At 39.2% G+C, this 17,367-nt stretch overlaps 1 protein-coding gene across 9 annotated transcripts in view; it reads left to right on the top strand.

Moving 5' to 3' along the window:
* The window catches only part of DGKI (diacylglycerol kinase iota), a 311,737-nt gene that overhangs the window by 103,719 nt on the left and 190,651 nt on the right, over window positions 1-17,367 (top strand). For 6 of the 9 annotated variants that reach the window (XM_087431314.1, XM_087431350.1, XM_087431318.1 and 3 more), the window contains exons 9-10: window positions 7,201-7,275; window positions 7,777-7,875. In XM_087431314.1, coding sequence (XP_087287440.1) covers window positions 7,201-7,275; window positions 7,777-7,875 — 174 coding nt within the window. Of the gene's footprint in view, window positions 1-6,808; window positions 6,932-7,200; window positions 7,276-7,776; window positions 7,876-17,367 lie in introns of all 9 variants that reach the window. The other 3 variants (XM_087431324.1, XM_087431305.1, XM_087431348.1) reach the window with 2 other exon arrangements.

The raw sequence follows: 17,367 nt of genomic DNA, 5'->3' as shown, positions 1-17,367 counted from the left end.
AGGTAGCTAAGAGTGGTGGTGGTGGTGGTTTTTGGAGAGTATCATTATGAATTATGAACTTACATCATTTTGTGATATATATGATGTGTTTCAATCCATTGGCATCATTATTCTTCTTAAATTTATATTGTTTTCATCTTTGACCGGTTAGAACCCCTTCCAGGTGGCCCCTTTCTTCATTTTTCATGAGCCATGAGGTTTTTGATAGCTTCCTTAGTTTCGGGAATGACCCATGTGCCAAGATCATCTTGTGCATTTTCTGTCCATACCTGGAATCAGCCATTTCTCTAAGGAGTCTTGGTTACTTTCAATGGGAGACGGTATTTATAGTTCACAGATATAGCACACACAGATGCTAAAGTCCAGATTTTTTTCATCACGTACCTTTTTATTGTCTTCTATGTTCAGGACATTGTAATAAGAAGAATAAGGAGAACTAACATTTATTGAATGCTTTATATGTGTTAGGAGACATTTTAAGTACTTTACATTCAATATCTCGTTTTATCATCACGGTACCCTATGAGGCAGGTAGCCCATTATTCCCACTTTCCAGCTAAGGGAAGTGAGGAATAGAGAAGTCAAATAAATTACCTGGGGCCATATAGTTATTAAATAGTTTAGGTGTCATTTGAATCCAGGAACTCTGATTCTGGAAACCAAGCTCTTAATGACTTGCCATGCTGCCTCACTGTCTTTGTATGGCAAGCCTTGCTGAATCAGATATCTTTAAAAATTGTGGTGGTTCCTCCTCCTATGGGCTCGAAAAAAAATAACCATCAAGTAATTTAATCAGTTAACTAAATTCTATTTAAAAGCTGGTGTATGATGAGCTTGGGGGGTTATATAGTAGTGGTTAAGATCTCTAGCTTAGCTGCTGCACTGCCTGGATTCATAACCTTGCTCTGCCGCTTAATAACTTGTATAATCTCAAACAACTGAAATTCTTTTGTTTCAGCTTCTCATCTGCAAAATATAAATAATACGAGTACCTAATTTTTAGGGTTTTCATGAGGATTAATGAGCTAAAAAACAAAAAAATAAAGCCCATAGAAAAGCACTTGGTTCATTGTAAACACTCAGATGTTAGCTCTTGTTATTTTCCTTCTTGTTGACTTTTAGGAGTGCAGGGTATCAGGTACTGTGCAACAACAAATGAAAACATTGGACAGTTATACAGGGGTCGGGACAGAGGTTATTGATCCCTGAGCCAGCTGTATTACAATGAAAGAGGATGAGATTTCTCATGGAGAGGGTAGAAGGAGACAAGAGTAGGGACCACAGCCTGGTGTCTACTGTGCTTTCAAGTGCATCTTGAAATACTGCTATAACTGTTGTATTTTACACAGTAGTGGAATTGTGTGTTCACTAGTGTGATGCCTGTCCCATGGGAGAGAGTCAAGACCTATTCATTTACTGAATAAAAAAATGGAAGAAGACTGGGTGGGCATCCACATGCAGAAAGTGAAAGGAAGAAGAGAGTCCTGCAAAACAGAGACAGAAGTATGATAGCACAGAGTTTCATTATTAAAAATGGAAAGAAAAATAGGGCATTCATCAATGTTAAATTCTATAGACATCAGAAAAATAACAAGGATTGAGAAAAGCCCTTGTATTTGGGACCTGATCATTGATGACCATCAAAACCATAGTTTGTAGAGTGTGGAGCATGGGAGACAACCTGGTAGCAATTGTGTGGAAGCAGTAAGATAATAGAATTCATTGGAGACATTGGGAAATGACTTAAAAAAGGCAATTTGGAAGGTAGATGAAGAATAGCTGATAAAATGTTTTTCCAAATTTTAGAATTCATATCCATCTTTTTTCTATACATCTGTAATATTTCTATATTCTATTATACTGCTTAAAAAAGGATAAAGGACAAGATATTCCTAATTGAATTAAGTAAACCTTTATTCAACCACATTGAAAGATGCTGTTATATGCAGTGAGAGGTCCAAACATGAATCAGATGTTCATCTCATGTCCACAAAGAGTATACTCTCTACTCAGGAAAACAGACAGAACCATCTAAATCACTGGGCAGAATGTTTGTGGATTCTGGAAGAGGATTCAGCCACATGTAAGTCCTTAATAAAAGAGTGGCCTTCTGATATCTGCGAAGGTTTGCCTTTTTGATCAGTGTGCATCTTTTAGGAGAGAGACACGTAGGGTGGTGAGAGGAAGGGACAAGACAGGTTGGTTAAATCGGCAATGGTCCGAGAGAGGCCCACACATCTAAGGCAGACAGTGGTAAGTGCTACCTAAGATGTGGAAACATGGAGTGGGATTGAGTAGCCTCAGCCATGGAGATCAGTGTAGCGTAAATGGAAAATATGTCATTTGTGTTTGGTCTTGAAAGATGCAGGGGATGTGACTGGGAAGAGGGATGAGGAAGGACAATGCAAGTTGACAGAACATACTGAGAACTACAGTTAAGATGGATTATCAAATAAAGTCAGCTGTATTTGTGATGTTTGTGTCTAAAAAATGATTCTAAAGAGGAGGAGTAAAGGAAGTCTATGTGACTGTATAAAGGTCAGGAAAACTGGGTTGTAAAGAGGTGGGATTAAACCACGTATTTTCCTTCTCTGTTAAAAGATGGCTGGCTCTGAGTGGATAATTACTCCGTGACCAGCTGTGGAATTGGGAGCTGTGTGAAACCTTGATGGTAAGGGGAATGAGGGCTGCCTGGATGATTTGCTGGGTTTCATCACAAGATTATTTGGAGATACCTAGAAATTAAAAGATGATGGAAGGTAGATGACTGTAAGGAATTAAAATCAAAAGAAAACTAAATTTTAAGAATCAAGCCTGAATCTGTTGATGTATTTAAAGTTACAGATGTCATTGTTTCTCCTCTGGACTGAAAATATTACAGGATAATATTTTTCTTGGATAAACAAGTTAAAGATGTTCAGGTACTAATGCAAGTGCTTGGAGCTGAGGGAGCAAGACCTGTGTTACATGAATTTTTTGTGGGGTCAAGTTATAGGAGACCAGAGGTGTGTGTTTTTAATAAATGACATCATTTTACACATAGTGCTTTAAAACTTGTCTTTCCTAGTTAAAAAAAAAAAAAGAGATTGTTGGGGAAAAGTCTGTGTTAGTATAAATAGATTTAACTCATTTTTAAACTGCTGTATATATTCCATACTATGGATATATTACAGTTTATTTAGCTAACTCCCTACTGATGGATATTTGTGTTGTTTCTAATGGTCTACTTATAAACAGTGCCACAATCAGCTTCTTCCTAGCCTTGTATGAGCTTTCTTCATGCTAGTCCTTTCTTATTCCTTATGACTGGATGATCTTAAAATGCTGGAGACCCTTGAAATGTAACAGCAATGACCAACAATATCCCTCAAAATTGCCCAAGCCATTTCCTTTGGTCAATTCTAAAGGTTAATACTTGCTGTGATTTAGCCATATATGTCTAGTTGAAGCTGCTGAGACCCTGGCCTTACTTCTGGAGTGAGTTTTCTTTATTCTTCTGCTTGGCTGTCTTCAGACGACCTTTGTCCCAATGGCGCAGCTGAAGCAGCGCAGAGTGAGAACGCTCTTTAGTAGACAAAGTCCATGACTCTCGGTCCCGTGACCCGTCAGAGTGTTGTCCACTGTTTAACAGGGAAGGACTTCATTTGGGATGATGAAGTGAGAAATCTTCTCTTTAAATCTGTTGTTAAAACTGGTCCTTTGTGATCTCATAATCTGGGAAAATCCCTGAAGAGTAATAACAGGTAGTTAAGTTTCATTCACAGTTGAACGATTCACCCATAGACATTTCTTAGCAGCCTAGGAAGGAGTCATAACTATGATAAAGATTTTGTTGATAGGATTATTTCTGTGGCAAGGTAATACTGCCTTGATACAAGAAAACAAAAAGCCTTTATCTTTTCTTAAGACTTTAACAAAACAGTGGGCACAGAATGTACAGGGGGTGAATGCTGTTGGAATCAGAAGAATGCAAAAGTCCAAATGAGGGTACAACATTTCACTGTTTTGATAGTATTGAACTTGCAAAGGGAACCCTTTGTGTCACTGAGTCAGCTGCCCCTGATAACAGAGATGCTTTGTGATAGAACTCAGGACAAGAATTGAAGGTTTCTTGAACATATCACCAACAATTCTACACAGTGACTTCTTGGGATAATTTTTACATTCTTGAAAAGCATGTTTTTTTGTTTAACTCTCACAACAATAGTGACCCAGGCAGGGTAAGTGATATTGTAGATGAGCAGCGCTAGGTGACTTGTCTTGTGATGGCCGAAACACAACCCAAATCTGCCTTCACATCTATCTACTTTTCATTGCATTATCCTGACTTCTAAAAGAAGTTATATATATTGAGACAGAGATACATATTCACAATGAACAGAAGGAAGCCTCAGGAGTTTTGAGGTGTGCTGTGACATTCCATGCTATTTATCTTCTGTTAACTATCTGTAGGGCTGTAAGCTTACTCAGAGCTCACATACAAGCATGCAGGTAACTGTAAGTCAACCATTGTGCTTGATCTTCGCCCCCTTCTTGTTCTGTGAGATGAAGAAGGCCTCAGATGCATTAGGCTCAGCAAGGCTCAGAAGCACTCCTATTTGCTACTTTGTTTTAAAAAAGGCTGTCTTGTGTTTCTGTTCCCTATTAGAGTTGAGTTCCTTGCCTGCTCTGTTTTCAGACATCAAGCCTTATTTTGATGTGTTTTTCTAACTCAGTTTCCCAAATGTATTTGATTATCAGAATCACCTGAAGAACTGTGATTTCTATGTTCAGGCAAGTTTAGGAAGTAATCTTAGCCTGATCCATTAGCCTATTTCTTGCAGTTTGTTGAGTTCTGTTAAGAACCAAGAACCATAGTGTGTTCCTGTAAGCCCTTGGTGTCATGCATTGCTCTGGCAGTAAATGAACTAAAACAACAAAGAAGTTAGGAGACAAGCATTCACTTCCTAAGGATCCTTTCCAAAGGTCAGGAAAGGCTCAGTGAATGTTGTGAATTATAATATATTGATTCACTATTTCAACAATGATTTGAGTGCATACTGTGTGCCAGGCATTCGTGCTAGGTGCTGGGGATACACAGCTGTGAACGAGGCAACTCACATTTATGGAAGTGCTTGTCATGGGATGGATATCAAGCTTCACATACCTTTTCTCCTTTAAACTTCACAACTGTCCTGTGAGGTAGGTATTATCACCTTCATTTTAAAATTAAGAAACTGTTATTTCAAAAGTTTGACCGATATGGCCAAGGTCACCTATCTAGTAACAGGGAGATACAGAATTCACACCCAGTCCATCAGATTCCACAGCTCATGCTTCTTATGCCATTGATCTGCTGCTTTACCATGGTATATATGTCTCTTCACTCTGCCCTTTCTACTTCAAACAGAGGTTCTCAACTGTGGCTACATATTAGAATGGCTTGGGAACTTTAAAATATGTATCTTTGCCTGGGCTTCACCCCAAACAGATTAAATAAGAATATTTGATGGGGCCCGGATATCAGCATTTTTAAAAAGCTGCCTGGGTGAGGCCAATGTGCAGTGACGGTTGAGAACCACTCAGCATCATTAATTGCTGTCAAATAGATACTGTTGCTGTCAGCCTAATAGTTTCCAGCATTCTTCTTGGATCATTTGGCTGATCAAATGTTTAAAGGTTCTAAATCGTTTTCCTTCCCTTTCAAACAAACTGAAAGTAGTCAAAATATAGCAAATACTTTAATGCAAAAGTTTCCCCCAAGATGGACATGATTTAGGAAGGAATTCAGAAACATGGAGATCTATTTGCAGGAGAAAGATAGTCTAGAGAGAGTGATGAGGAATAACCTGGAGTCTAGAACACCCATGAGCTTCTGGATCTCTTTTCTCGTGAGACTCAGAGGACCTGAAGATACTTTGTTTTAATCTGATGGGGGAAGAAAACCTTGGGACAAATGGTGGTTCAAGAAAGTTTCCTTCATCCTTGGTGAGCACAGGCCACAAATCAACTTACTTTTTTTGTGGTCCAAATGAAAGTAAAATAAAAGTTGAATAGTTTCAATTTTGTTAATTTGAATGTGTTAATATATGTGTAGACTAAGGTTTATTTTGAATGCTCTAAGAAAAATTACCCTAAGAAATAGAAGAATAGATATCTAAGTTTCTTCAAGTTATTTGAAAACCTTTAACTGCTCAAGCAATGCATCTGTATAGACATGTATAAACTTTTAAGAATTCTGTGTTTCAGGCTTTCAACACTTGGTTAAACATCTATGATGTGGTAGTGATATCTTGCTTTGCAAAGATGGCAATCTATTACGTGTTGACTCTCTGCTAATTAAATCTGGTTTTGCTTTGTCTTCAACCAGTGAGTTGTGACTGTCCTCTAAGAGAGGTTCTTCTCAAGGCATCTGTATCAAATATTAAGAGTAAAGGGTTAGTTAAAGTAATCACAAAGTTGTGGTCCATAAAATCCCTAAAAAGAGAAAGACAGGGAAAGTAAATTTGAGGTCACTGTATTTCAACAAGTGGAGGTACTTCTATGAGAAGAAAACATCAAGGCTACCAGGGGAGGGAAGCCTTTTTAAACCAATGGCTCTTTAGATAGAGAAAGAGCAATGACTGTTGCTCTATCATTATAAGTAACTTGAGGTGAGTCTTATCTCTGCATTTTAAAACTCAGCCCTCAATGTTGATAGGATAGTTGGATCATAAAGTTCCATTGGGGTTGAGTCATTTTATGACTATTACTAGAACAGGTAAACAGAGGGAAAAAAAAGAAAAAGAAAAACATGAAAAATGGCCTCCTTTTTTACATTTCCACATAGGTGATCTCCATACCAGGAGATGAACTTGAACTTGGTTGGGCGGGAGACGGACCTGGTTGGGCGGGAGACTGGAGCCCCTCAGAGAATTTGGGATTCTTCCATTTTTACTGGGAGGGTTGGCAGGTATAACATGTGTTGTCATGTGAAGTCCGTGAGAGCCTCCAGGGTTCTCACTCCCTGCCTCTCCGTGTGGTGGGGAGTCAGTCGCTCCTTCTGAAGCACTCGACTGATTTCTGTCTGTGGCTTACCCATGAACAGTGGCTTGGAAGTGTCAAAGCATGAGAAGCATGCAGCGGAACAGCATGTGTGCCGTCATCTCCTACATGGTTCTGCATGGGAAAGCTCTTGGGCTGTCTGCCTCTGAGCTCAGGTGTTTCCTTCTTTCCCTACAGAACTCCCTGAAGGCTTCAAATCGGAAGAAGAAGAGAACAAGCTTTAAAAGAAAAGCCAGTAAAAGAGGAACTGAAGTGAGTCTTGCAGGATTATGTTCCAATGAAATACTTCCTCCTTTCCGTAGCTGCCTCTGTCCTACAGGATCTGGCCCAAGCTTATTTTTCTGAAATATCTCCTACCACTCTTTCCTCCTCCACTACACTCTAACCACACTGGAATTCTTTCTTTTCCTAAAAAAATAAATAACATAACATATCCTCCTACCACTTCAGAGTCAGAGTATTTGCGTTTGCCTGGAAATATTATCCCAAAGATGATGATGATGAAGATAAGAGCTAACAGTTCTAGAATGCTTAGTGTATACAGAGTAAAATCATAAGCATGGCTTAATTCCCAGGGGCAAATTATAGTTTTTGAGATACTTTATTCCCAGTTTTATATGGAATGTCCTATTAAGAATAAGTTCCATGAAGTAAGATAGGTTTTTTTTGGGGGGGTTTTCCCACTTTCTTTGCTTTGGGGTGGCCTTTGAAGCCATGTGTGTATGTCTCAATAGTGCTGCTTTCTTATTTCAGCAGGAAAACAAAGGTCGTCCTTTTGTGATAAAACCTATCTCTTCTCCACTCATGAAACCCTTGCTTGTGTTTGTGAACCCCAAGAGTGGAGGCAACCAGGTAAGTTGTTTTTCGTGAGTTTACTTTAGAAGTTTCAGTGCTTTTGAAAACACAATTCCCAACACCAATTAAAATAGCACCACTAGGGCCCCAAGCGTTGGCAGACAACCAGTTTCTCAGGGACAGGGTTGCTCCAGTAGAGGACAGCCTTAAATGTTACAGGGTGGGCGAAACCTAGAGGGTCTGTGATTTACTCCTGTGCTTCCAGATAAGACTATAGCAGGGGTACTCCAAAAACTTAACTGCTGACATTCTCCTTACAGATTTATGGGAAAGGTCATTCTAGAATCTCTTGTTTAGTGTTTCAGGGTTTCTCAACTCTTATAGTTAGGAAGTTCTTTATGAACTTACCTTTCTTTTCTCCTATTGTTAAAGTTAGACGTGATTACTCTTGTCCCTATCCTCAGAGGAAAGAGAGAAGGATGACTCATCACTCACGATAATCATTTACAACAAACACCATTCACAACAAACGCCACCAGTGCAAACAAAAGTGTCACCTTCTACAGGTTTCATCTGGTCCTTGACCAAATTCTGTAATACAATATTAACCTCATTTGATGATAAAGAAATAGCTTTAGAAAAGTTGTTTAATGACATACCTGAAGTGACACATCTTTTTAAAGGATAGATTTTTTTTCTAGAATCCAGGTCTTTGTCTCATCTAATTTTCTTCCCACTCTCTGAGGCTTCTTATCAATACTCTTCTGTGGGCTTTGATTTTCTCTATTTTCATGTTAGATTGAATGACAAAAAATTTTCTCTGTCCATTAAGTTAAGTGTATGTTTTACATTTTGAGGTAAGATTCTTTGAAGTTTCACATGAACCAACTAAAGATTCAAACCTATTTAGTCACCCTGAAGAAGGAAAGGGGTCATATAACTAGGATTGACCCAACAGTCCGAGATGATGTTTTTATTACTAAAGATAATGGGCATTTTCCAGCATGTATTAATTGCAATAAAGCTTCTCTTATGGGAGCTTTCAATTTAAAGAAAATATTATCCCTCCTCTCCTCTCTTTCTTCGAAATTCTTGATAACTTGCTGTGTTAAAAATCTCTATTAACATTGTAGAGAACAGGGAAAAGAAATGTGTTGTAAGCAGAGAAATAATCTGTTTTCAACATCCTGCTGTTTTTGACTTGCTGAGTGATGATCGTGTTGTAATGATGGTGATCCTAAGACTCTCACTGGAGGAGTACCTGGAGAGGAATTTCTCGGGAGTGAGGTTCAATTTGCCCTGAACCATACCCACTCTCTAGGTCTTGTCTCCCGATAGCCTAAGGAGGGCTGGGGGTGAGGTTCGGGACCAGGGAACAGAGCAAAGCTAATGTAATTGACTCCATGATTTTGGCCACCTGAGCACCACATGCTAATTAATGCCAAATATATTTTATTATGAGAGTCATAGAAAATGCATTTATGAAATCATAAGCTTTTTTCTAGGGCATACAGAAGCTTGTAGGTGATTCCTACCTTTGAGGAGCAGACAGTCCAGTTAAGATGTAGCCTGTTCTTGTTCAATCCCTGTATAGATTATTAATGACAGGGACTTCAGAGATGATCTAATGTTGCTTCCTATTTCACTAACTAGAAAACAGCTCAAGGAAGCCTAAGGAAGTTTCTAAGGACATATTGTTTGTTAATGACAAAAAAGGGGCAAATGGGAAAGATGATTCAAGCAACACCAACTGTATGTGAATTCTAAACTGAGTGGATCAGACCACAAGTGCTGTGGGATTTCAGAGGCAAGCAATGACTTGGGAGCAATAAGGAAATGGTGTCATGGAAGTGGTGAAATCAAAGATGGACACTGCTTAGTTACTCAGAGGAGAGAAAGCTGGAGTAATGCCCCTTTCCTTCTCTCTACTGTGGCAAATTCCTATTCATCCTTTAAGGCTCAGGAGCACCTTTCTGAACTGTTGCAAAATTAATCGCCCTGCCCACTGTGCTCCCATAGCCCGAGGTAAACACCTGTATTATGTGAATTGCAACATGACTGTTCTATGTGTGTCTGTACTGCTAAGATATAGGCTCCATAATGCCAGAGGCTGCACCTTTGAACCTGTGATTTCTAGTACATGGCATGTAGTAGTAAACAAATAATTGTGTAATAAACAATATGAAGAGAAGAAGGGATGTTGTGATGAAAATGATTCATTTTGAGGAAAAAAATGGGTGGAGTATGCATATTCAGTTATTAGAAATGTGATTAAAGATTAGAATGAGCCTATGGAACAGTGTCTTAAAACTTGGCTGAGGATTTTGGATTTGTACAATGGAAACTAGTCTTGCTCTTTAAAGTTTTTTAGTTTTTAAAAATATTTTATACTTTGAACAAAGGAGTGATATGATAGAAGCATCTTTAAGGAAGATTAATTTGACACATTGAGGATATATGTAAGTCAGGAGGATATTCACATAACTTTCGCATAAATTGGGTAGATGGATAGATCCAATGGATGGATGGATGGATGGATGAGTGGATGTATGGATGGATGGGAGGATGGATAATTAATGGATAGATGGTGGGTGAGTGGGTGGATGGATGGATGGATGGTGGGTGAGTGGGTGAACAGATGGGTGGGTGGATGAGTGGATGGGTGGACAGATGGATGAATGGAATACATAAAGGGAAGTAAAACGTCATGATCAAGACTTTACAGCAGATTACCTGAATAGCTGCTTTGTTATTGATGAGTATTCAGGAAAGGGAAGAATTATTTTGGGAAAGAGGTTGAGATGTGTTTGAGGAATTTGAGGTGATAGTAAGATATTCCAATAAAAAAATGCCCAGTTATTAGAGACAAAAGACTTAAATGACTTTGCTGTCATTTTACGCATTTTGGCTTGTGAATCTGTTGCCCTAATGATGTTACTTCCAGAATATCTAGGATTCACAGAAGTATGAGAATCCAAACCAAAATGAATAACTTTAAATTTTTCTGTGTATTTCCTCTATGAAATAGAATTCTTTACTAAGCCTAATAAAGAACATTGTTTCTAAGTACAATGTGAAATATTGAGAAAACTGTAAAGAAATCCAAACACCCATGTACAATTGGAATCATTCAAACTAACCTTCAGCTGCTCAATCTATTTATAGTTCCATCTTCAGTCTTAGGAAGGCACAGCTTGATGCTCTGATTGTAGTGAATAGGAAAGAGTCATGGTCAGAGGTGATCTACCCCGCTGTTAGGACCAACCTTTTCCTGAGCTGTGGCTGTAATGTGAGCTTAACATTGCAGATGAGGGTAGATTCAGCCACATAATGGAGAGTCAGAGGATAAATTAAGTGGTCCCCTTTTGGCAAAACAGAATCAGAGGAAGAGAATTTCTCATTCCTCAGCTCCCTTGTTTCCTCCATACTTTTGCCCTCCCCTGCTCTGTTTTTTCTCTCTGACCCAAATGAACCATAGTTGAGACAAAGCAGCAAAAGAGAGCAGAGGTGGGCAGTGAAATCGAGGCAGGTGCACCCCAGGAAGGTGAAACTGGAGGGATACACCCCTTCTCACCTGGAGTTTCTCCTTCTAGAGTGTTCTGTGTGCAAATGTTACATAGTGTAATGTTCTGTTGGGAAAGGGAGACCATTCAATTTTACTTACCTGTAGATAAGAGATTAGTAACATGACCTCTACATCTATTTGACATCCTCAGTCATAAGAACCTTTGACATACCACTCATCAGAATTCTTATTTGGAAATTTTCAGTTTCAAGAAACTTCAGTCCAAAATTAGTCCAGTGGCTGTCAAACTTTTGTGTAAATAAAAAACATGGAGACACTTGTTAAAAATGCTCTACCGCACAAAATCTGATGCAGTGAGTCTGAGGTGAGGCCTGGAACTGTCAATATTCAGTAAGCATCTCAGGTGATTCTGATATATGTGGTTGGTGGAACACGCTTAGAGAAACATCATCAGTCATTTCAGAATCTCTGAGAATACCTGGGACCTGTGTGAGGAGCACACCAGGTGAGAATTTATTTGAGATGAAAATTTATTGATTTGTTTGGAAAACAGCATCTTCCCTTGCCCTTACTATTGTCAAGGCTGCTCCTCTCTTAGCTTAGAGCAGCGGTTCTCAACCCTGGCTGCACATCAGAATAAGCTGGGCATCTTTTGATGTCTTCCCTGCCCCATACCAATTAAATCAGAGCCTGCGAGGGTAGGCCCCCTTAGCTGGTATAAGTTCCCCAGTTTGTTGTGTAGCCTGTGTTGAGAACCATGGACTTTTCTTCTCTAGCTTTAATGTGACTATGAATGGCTTGGGGACTGTGTTAAAATGCAGATTCTGATTCAGTGAGTCAGGGGGTGGCCCTGAGATTCTGCTTTTCTAACAAGCTCCCAGGTGATGCTGTTGCTTCTGCTCGGAGACCACGCTCTGATTAGCAAGGGCTTACTGCCATCAGTAGAGAAATCGTTTGTGGTTTTTGTTGTTAAATCCTGTTTTTGCCTTTTCATAGATGTATTCTGCTCATTTGCTTCTAGATATAAAGCACTCCCCTCTCTTCTGTTCTTGAAGCTTACACTTCAAACTTTAAAAAAAAAAAAACTTGGTTAGGCGTCTGTTCTTTAAATAACTAGACTGTATCGCCATCTGCTGGCAAGTAAAATATCTCTCGCTTTTTTCTTTTCTTCCTACTGTATTTTATGTGTACGGAAAATTGCCAACACTTAGCAGGAATATAATGAGATGAATGCACATGGGGACTACTTCTATGTCCTTCTCTTAAGCAATTCCTTCTTTTAAACAGATAACTTCCCAATAATTTTCTCCGTTTTTCTAACACTATTAAGGTGGAGATAATACTGGGTGTTTTGCAAAGCTTTAGAGGTTGGTGGCACTACTGTTACTGTTGGGATCTGAATTATTTGAAAGAATAAGCACTGGAACCAGGGACCACAGTATCAACTTTGAGTGTCTCCTGTGGAGACAAGGTAGTAAGTGGAAGATAAAGTTTACTGCAGCATAATCCCCTCCTCCATGTGGCAACCTGAGGGCTCGAGAAATAGGCCTTCTCTCTTACTTTTGTCTCTGCTTTAACTTCAAAACTTATTATTTTTCTTGGATGCCCCTGACTCATTGACATCTTTCTACCTGAGTCTTGTAGTCCCTTCTGATATCTCTAGATGCTTCCTGCTTTCACACCATCTCTCCCTCACACTCTCTCATGAACTTCATCTTCCAGTAGCGTCTATTATAAGTTCAAGGTTAAGTAGATGTTCTGACCACTAGAATGATTCTAACTAGCCAGTCTTGAGAGTTGAGGGGTTCAGACCCTGGCTTCTCACACTTTTCAGTGTGAAATTCTAGGGTTGAGGTATGGCATGAGTTGGACCCCTGGATTGGAGCTCCCATGGTCCTTATCAGTAGGTGATAGAAGGAAGGAGTCTCCAGTCTGTGGACAGGCTCATGCTGACCGAGTTCACACCACCATCTGTGGACACGCTCCCCCAGACCAGGTCCTCCCCTGCTAAGTCAGGGGCAAATCGACCACGGTGGGGAGAAGTAGGAGACGAAGAGAGTAAATAACTTCAAATATTTGAGTCTCCAAACTGTTTCTAAAAACTTGAAGAAACAACCTCAATGAAGATGTTATTTTCTGCGATGCTCAATCTGGGGATAAATCAAGAGTCATTATGTTTAGATAAAATTTTAGGCTCCTAAAGCCTAGAAAAGGCTGAGAAGAGGGCGGAGGGGCAGTCAGTTGATGGTAGCACATGTCAAAATCCAATCTCAAGATATTCTTGTTGAGCCAGCCTCAACAGATGGAATGAAAACAACCAAACAATGAATCTGTGTAAAGTCCCTTTTTCGAAGTCACAATATTGGTGGGAGTGTGAGGGCAGCTGTCTTAGTCTGTTCAGGCTACCATAACAGAATACCATAGACTGGGTAGCTGATAAACAACAGGAATTTATTTCTCACGGTTCTGGAGGCTGGGAAGTCCAAGATCAAGGCACCTGCAGATTCAGTGTCTGGTGAGAGCCCACTTCCTGGTTCGTAGACAGCCATCTTCTCAGTGTGTCCTCACATGGCAGTAGGGGCGGAGGACCTCTCTGGGGTCTCTTTTATAAAGGCACTAATCCCATTCATGAGGCACTAATACCCTCACGACCTAAGCACCTCCCAAAGTCCCCACCTCCTAGTACCATCACATTGAGGGTTAGGATATCACCCTATGAATTTTGGAGGAACACAAACATTCAGTCTCTAGCAGTGGCTAAGACCCAAACCAAGCCATCTAGCCCCTTTGATAGATCTAGGACCTGATGTCTAGCTTTTTAGTTTGTAGCTAGACTGATATATCAAAATGTCAGCCTAACTCCCCTGATTAAAGCATTTCAGGACTCTTATTTCCTGTAAAATAAAGCCTAAGCTCCTTAGCAAATGTTACTTAATCTAAACTCACTTGGGCAATTTTGTCTCCCACTGCTCCTGCCTCATGGTTTGAAGACTGAACGGAATGAGGTTTTTCCATGGCATGTCTTGCTGTTTCACACATGTTGTGCCTTTACCCTAAAACTTCTTCCTTTACTGCACATGGAAAGAAATGGTTAACTCATATTTCAAGACAAAATTTAAGTATCATACGTAGGAAGCCTTCATCTAATCCCCAAATTTGGGCTTGGAGTATCTCCTCTGACCACTCATACTTCTCAGTAGGCGTCTCTACCATAGCATTTGCCACATTAGTGAACTCATTTACTTTGCGTTGGTCTCCTTCTGAGCTCCTGAGTGTACACATGGGCAGAGTAGGAGCCTCATATGTGTTTATTAAGTAAATTAGGTGTTCCTTTGGGATTGTTTGGAGCCAGTTTGAAATAATTATTTCTTAACCTCTTCCTCCCACTAATTTTTATTTTCCTAGGGCCTTTCTTATTGTCTGTGCAGTTCTTTCCATGATCTAGATAATACTTCTATGACGTAAACCAAGGCTTGCTTATTAACCTATCAGAATGTTTCAGCCTACATGAGAAGATTGATGTACTATTTGAGCTGACCCTTCTTAATTGATTCTCCATACCCCCAAATCATTACCATGATTTTTTCTTTTATGAATAATGAATAGAACTTCCTCTGGAGAGCAAGATCTTCTGTTTTGTCCATCTTTCTCTTCCCCTACCTAAAACTGTGCTTAGCACATAGTAGGTGAATGGATGAATCCTGTTCATTTCCCTCTAGAACAATCTACCTGTTTTCTCCTGCCCCACTCTGTTCCCTAACACCTGGAGTTGGAAAGAACAGTTTTATCACTCCATAAAAATACCCAGTCTCACGATATCTTAAAAAGTTCTGTGGTCAGTGAGGTATTATATCTACAACCGTATGTATGAGCTCCCTGTCTAGATTGATGTGTAAGCCATTTTTTCCTTTGGAGAAAACTAGACTCTTGCACAAAAGTTGCAGCTTTTGCATTTGGCATAGAGCATGTAATAACTGTGAGGGTGTTTCGGACTGGTTAGTGAATGACGATTGTGTCAGTGACTAAGTAGATTTAATCCTGCCAGTGAGAAAGAAATTACTTTTTTCCTGGTGAATTAGTATTTGTCAGACCATTCAGTACTGTTGAATAAATTACTTTTATTAAAGCCCTAGAGTAGCTTATCCTAGAGGTAACAGCAGAGTTAATAGAATTGACTTAAATATATTAGACCTTTTTTCTTCCACTCCCTACTGATTTAAAACAATGCAATGCTTTCATTCCGACACTTACCATTTTTGCTAATGCATATATTTTAGAAAGATTACTTTTAAAAGAAGTAATGATATCACGTCTGAATGTAAACTCTGATAGAGTAGCCATGTATGGGTATGCAAGTTATCCCTACACAACTCCAGAAGACCTTATTCCAATAGGCTGCAATGTAAATGGTGCCTCCTAGAGGTGTGCAGTGCAAAACTTGCCAGCCTTAATACCCTTTCCTCAAAAGGATAAATGGAGATAATTAGGTGTTCTTACTAACACAGATTGAAAATGAGCAAAAACAAAATGGTGTGGTCACTCAAACCTTCTAGAGAAATTTTAGTTTAAGGAAAACAACCTCTAAATGCTTCTTATTTTTATTTTTTTTAAGAAGTTAATTACCTAGTATTGTATGCATAATAGGAGATGCTGAAATTGAGACATGTACTCGGCCATACCCAAAGATGGAAAGGAGTAATTAACATCAACAATTCATCTTGCTGTAGGAATCTAAAACTGAAAAATTAACTTTCTAGTGAGTCCGTTGAAAATCTTTTGTATATTGATTGGTCATTAAAATGACTCTGGTGTTACCTATTAAACATGGAGGATTACTTGAGCTAATTCCCAATTAAACATAAAAGGTTACTTGAGGTAATTACTTGATAGCAAGGCCCAGTGTGGGAAGAAAGAGATTGATCCAGGTTTTAGTTAGTATGTATATAAATCTATTATGTATATAAATCTATTATCTATTATGTATATAAATCTATGTCTGGATTTTATAGGAAGCAAAATATGTTGTTTGGTGAAACTGAAGGATTAGTTGCAATAATTAAGGGTAGGATGTTATTCCTAAATTTATAGCAAGCACATGATAAAGCAGAACTTTTAAATTATAGGTTTGGATGAAATGTGGAACAAAAGACCTGCATTGGCCTCTGTAACAACTGGCATCACAATGTGATAATTATGAACTACACTGGAGCCTTCACACCCTCGAGTGTAATTTAATGAATAGACTAACAAGGAGCAAGAAAGAAAGGGACTAACATTTACAAAGCCCTGTTTTGTGCTGCATACAGTGCTAGATATGTAACTATTACTGATTCCTTTAATTCTCATAATCACCCTGGAAAGTAGACACTGCCCTCCTATTTTTATATGCTGAATTTCTGCAGGATTATAAATGCTCATAATCACCCAGTTAGAGCACCCAAGTTAGTTCCGCCTCAAATATCACGCTGTTTCTACTATACTAGGGTGATGCTCAAATACAGCACAGTAGGGACACAAACTTAGGAATATTTATTGCTGTGGTTGATAATGACCTAAGATGAGGTACCTTACTTGATTTTAAAGATTTTATTTATTTATTTTTCCCCAAAGCCCCAGTACATAGTTGTCTGTCATAGCTGCACATCCTTCTAGTTGCTGTATGTGGGACGCGGCCTCAGCATGGCTGGAGGAGTGGTGCCTCGGTGCGCACCCGGGATCCGAACCCAGGCCGCTGGCAGCGGAGCGCACGCACTTAACCACTAAGCCACGGGGCCGGCCCCCCTTACTTGATTTTAAAGCTCTTCTGATACAGCTTAATAAAAAGATTTTTTTTTCATTTCTTCTTTGCTCAATTCACTTTAAGAAATGATTTCCAGAACTGCCTTGTATTTGCCGTGATGATCATCTGTATAAATGTCACAATTACTTAAAACACTCCAAAAATGTTCATGTGAGAGAGAAATGTTTAGCTTGGACAAACAGATATAGACATGGAAATTGAAAAATGTCAAAGTAGGATTTGA

This window comes from Ceratotherium simum, chromosome 1 (genome assembly GCF_057802395.1).
Source record: "Ceratotherium simum simum isolate JZ-2026a chromosome 1, ASM5780239v1, whole genome shotgun sequence".
Taxonomy (NCBI): domain Eukaryota; kingdom Metazoa; phylum Chordata; class Mammalia; order Perissodactyla; family Rhinocerotidae; genus Ceratotherium; species Ceratotherium simum.
Note: the sequence above shows the minus strand (reverse complement) of the source record. Positions and strands in the feature narration are given on the sequence as shown.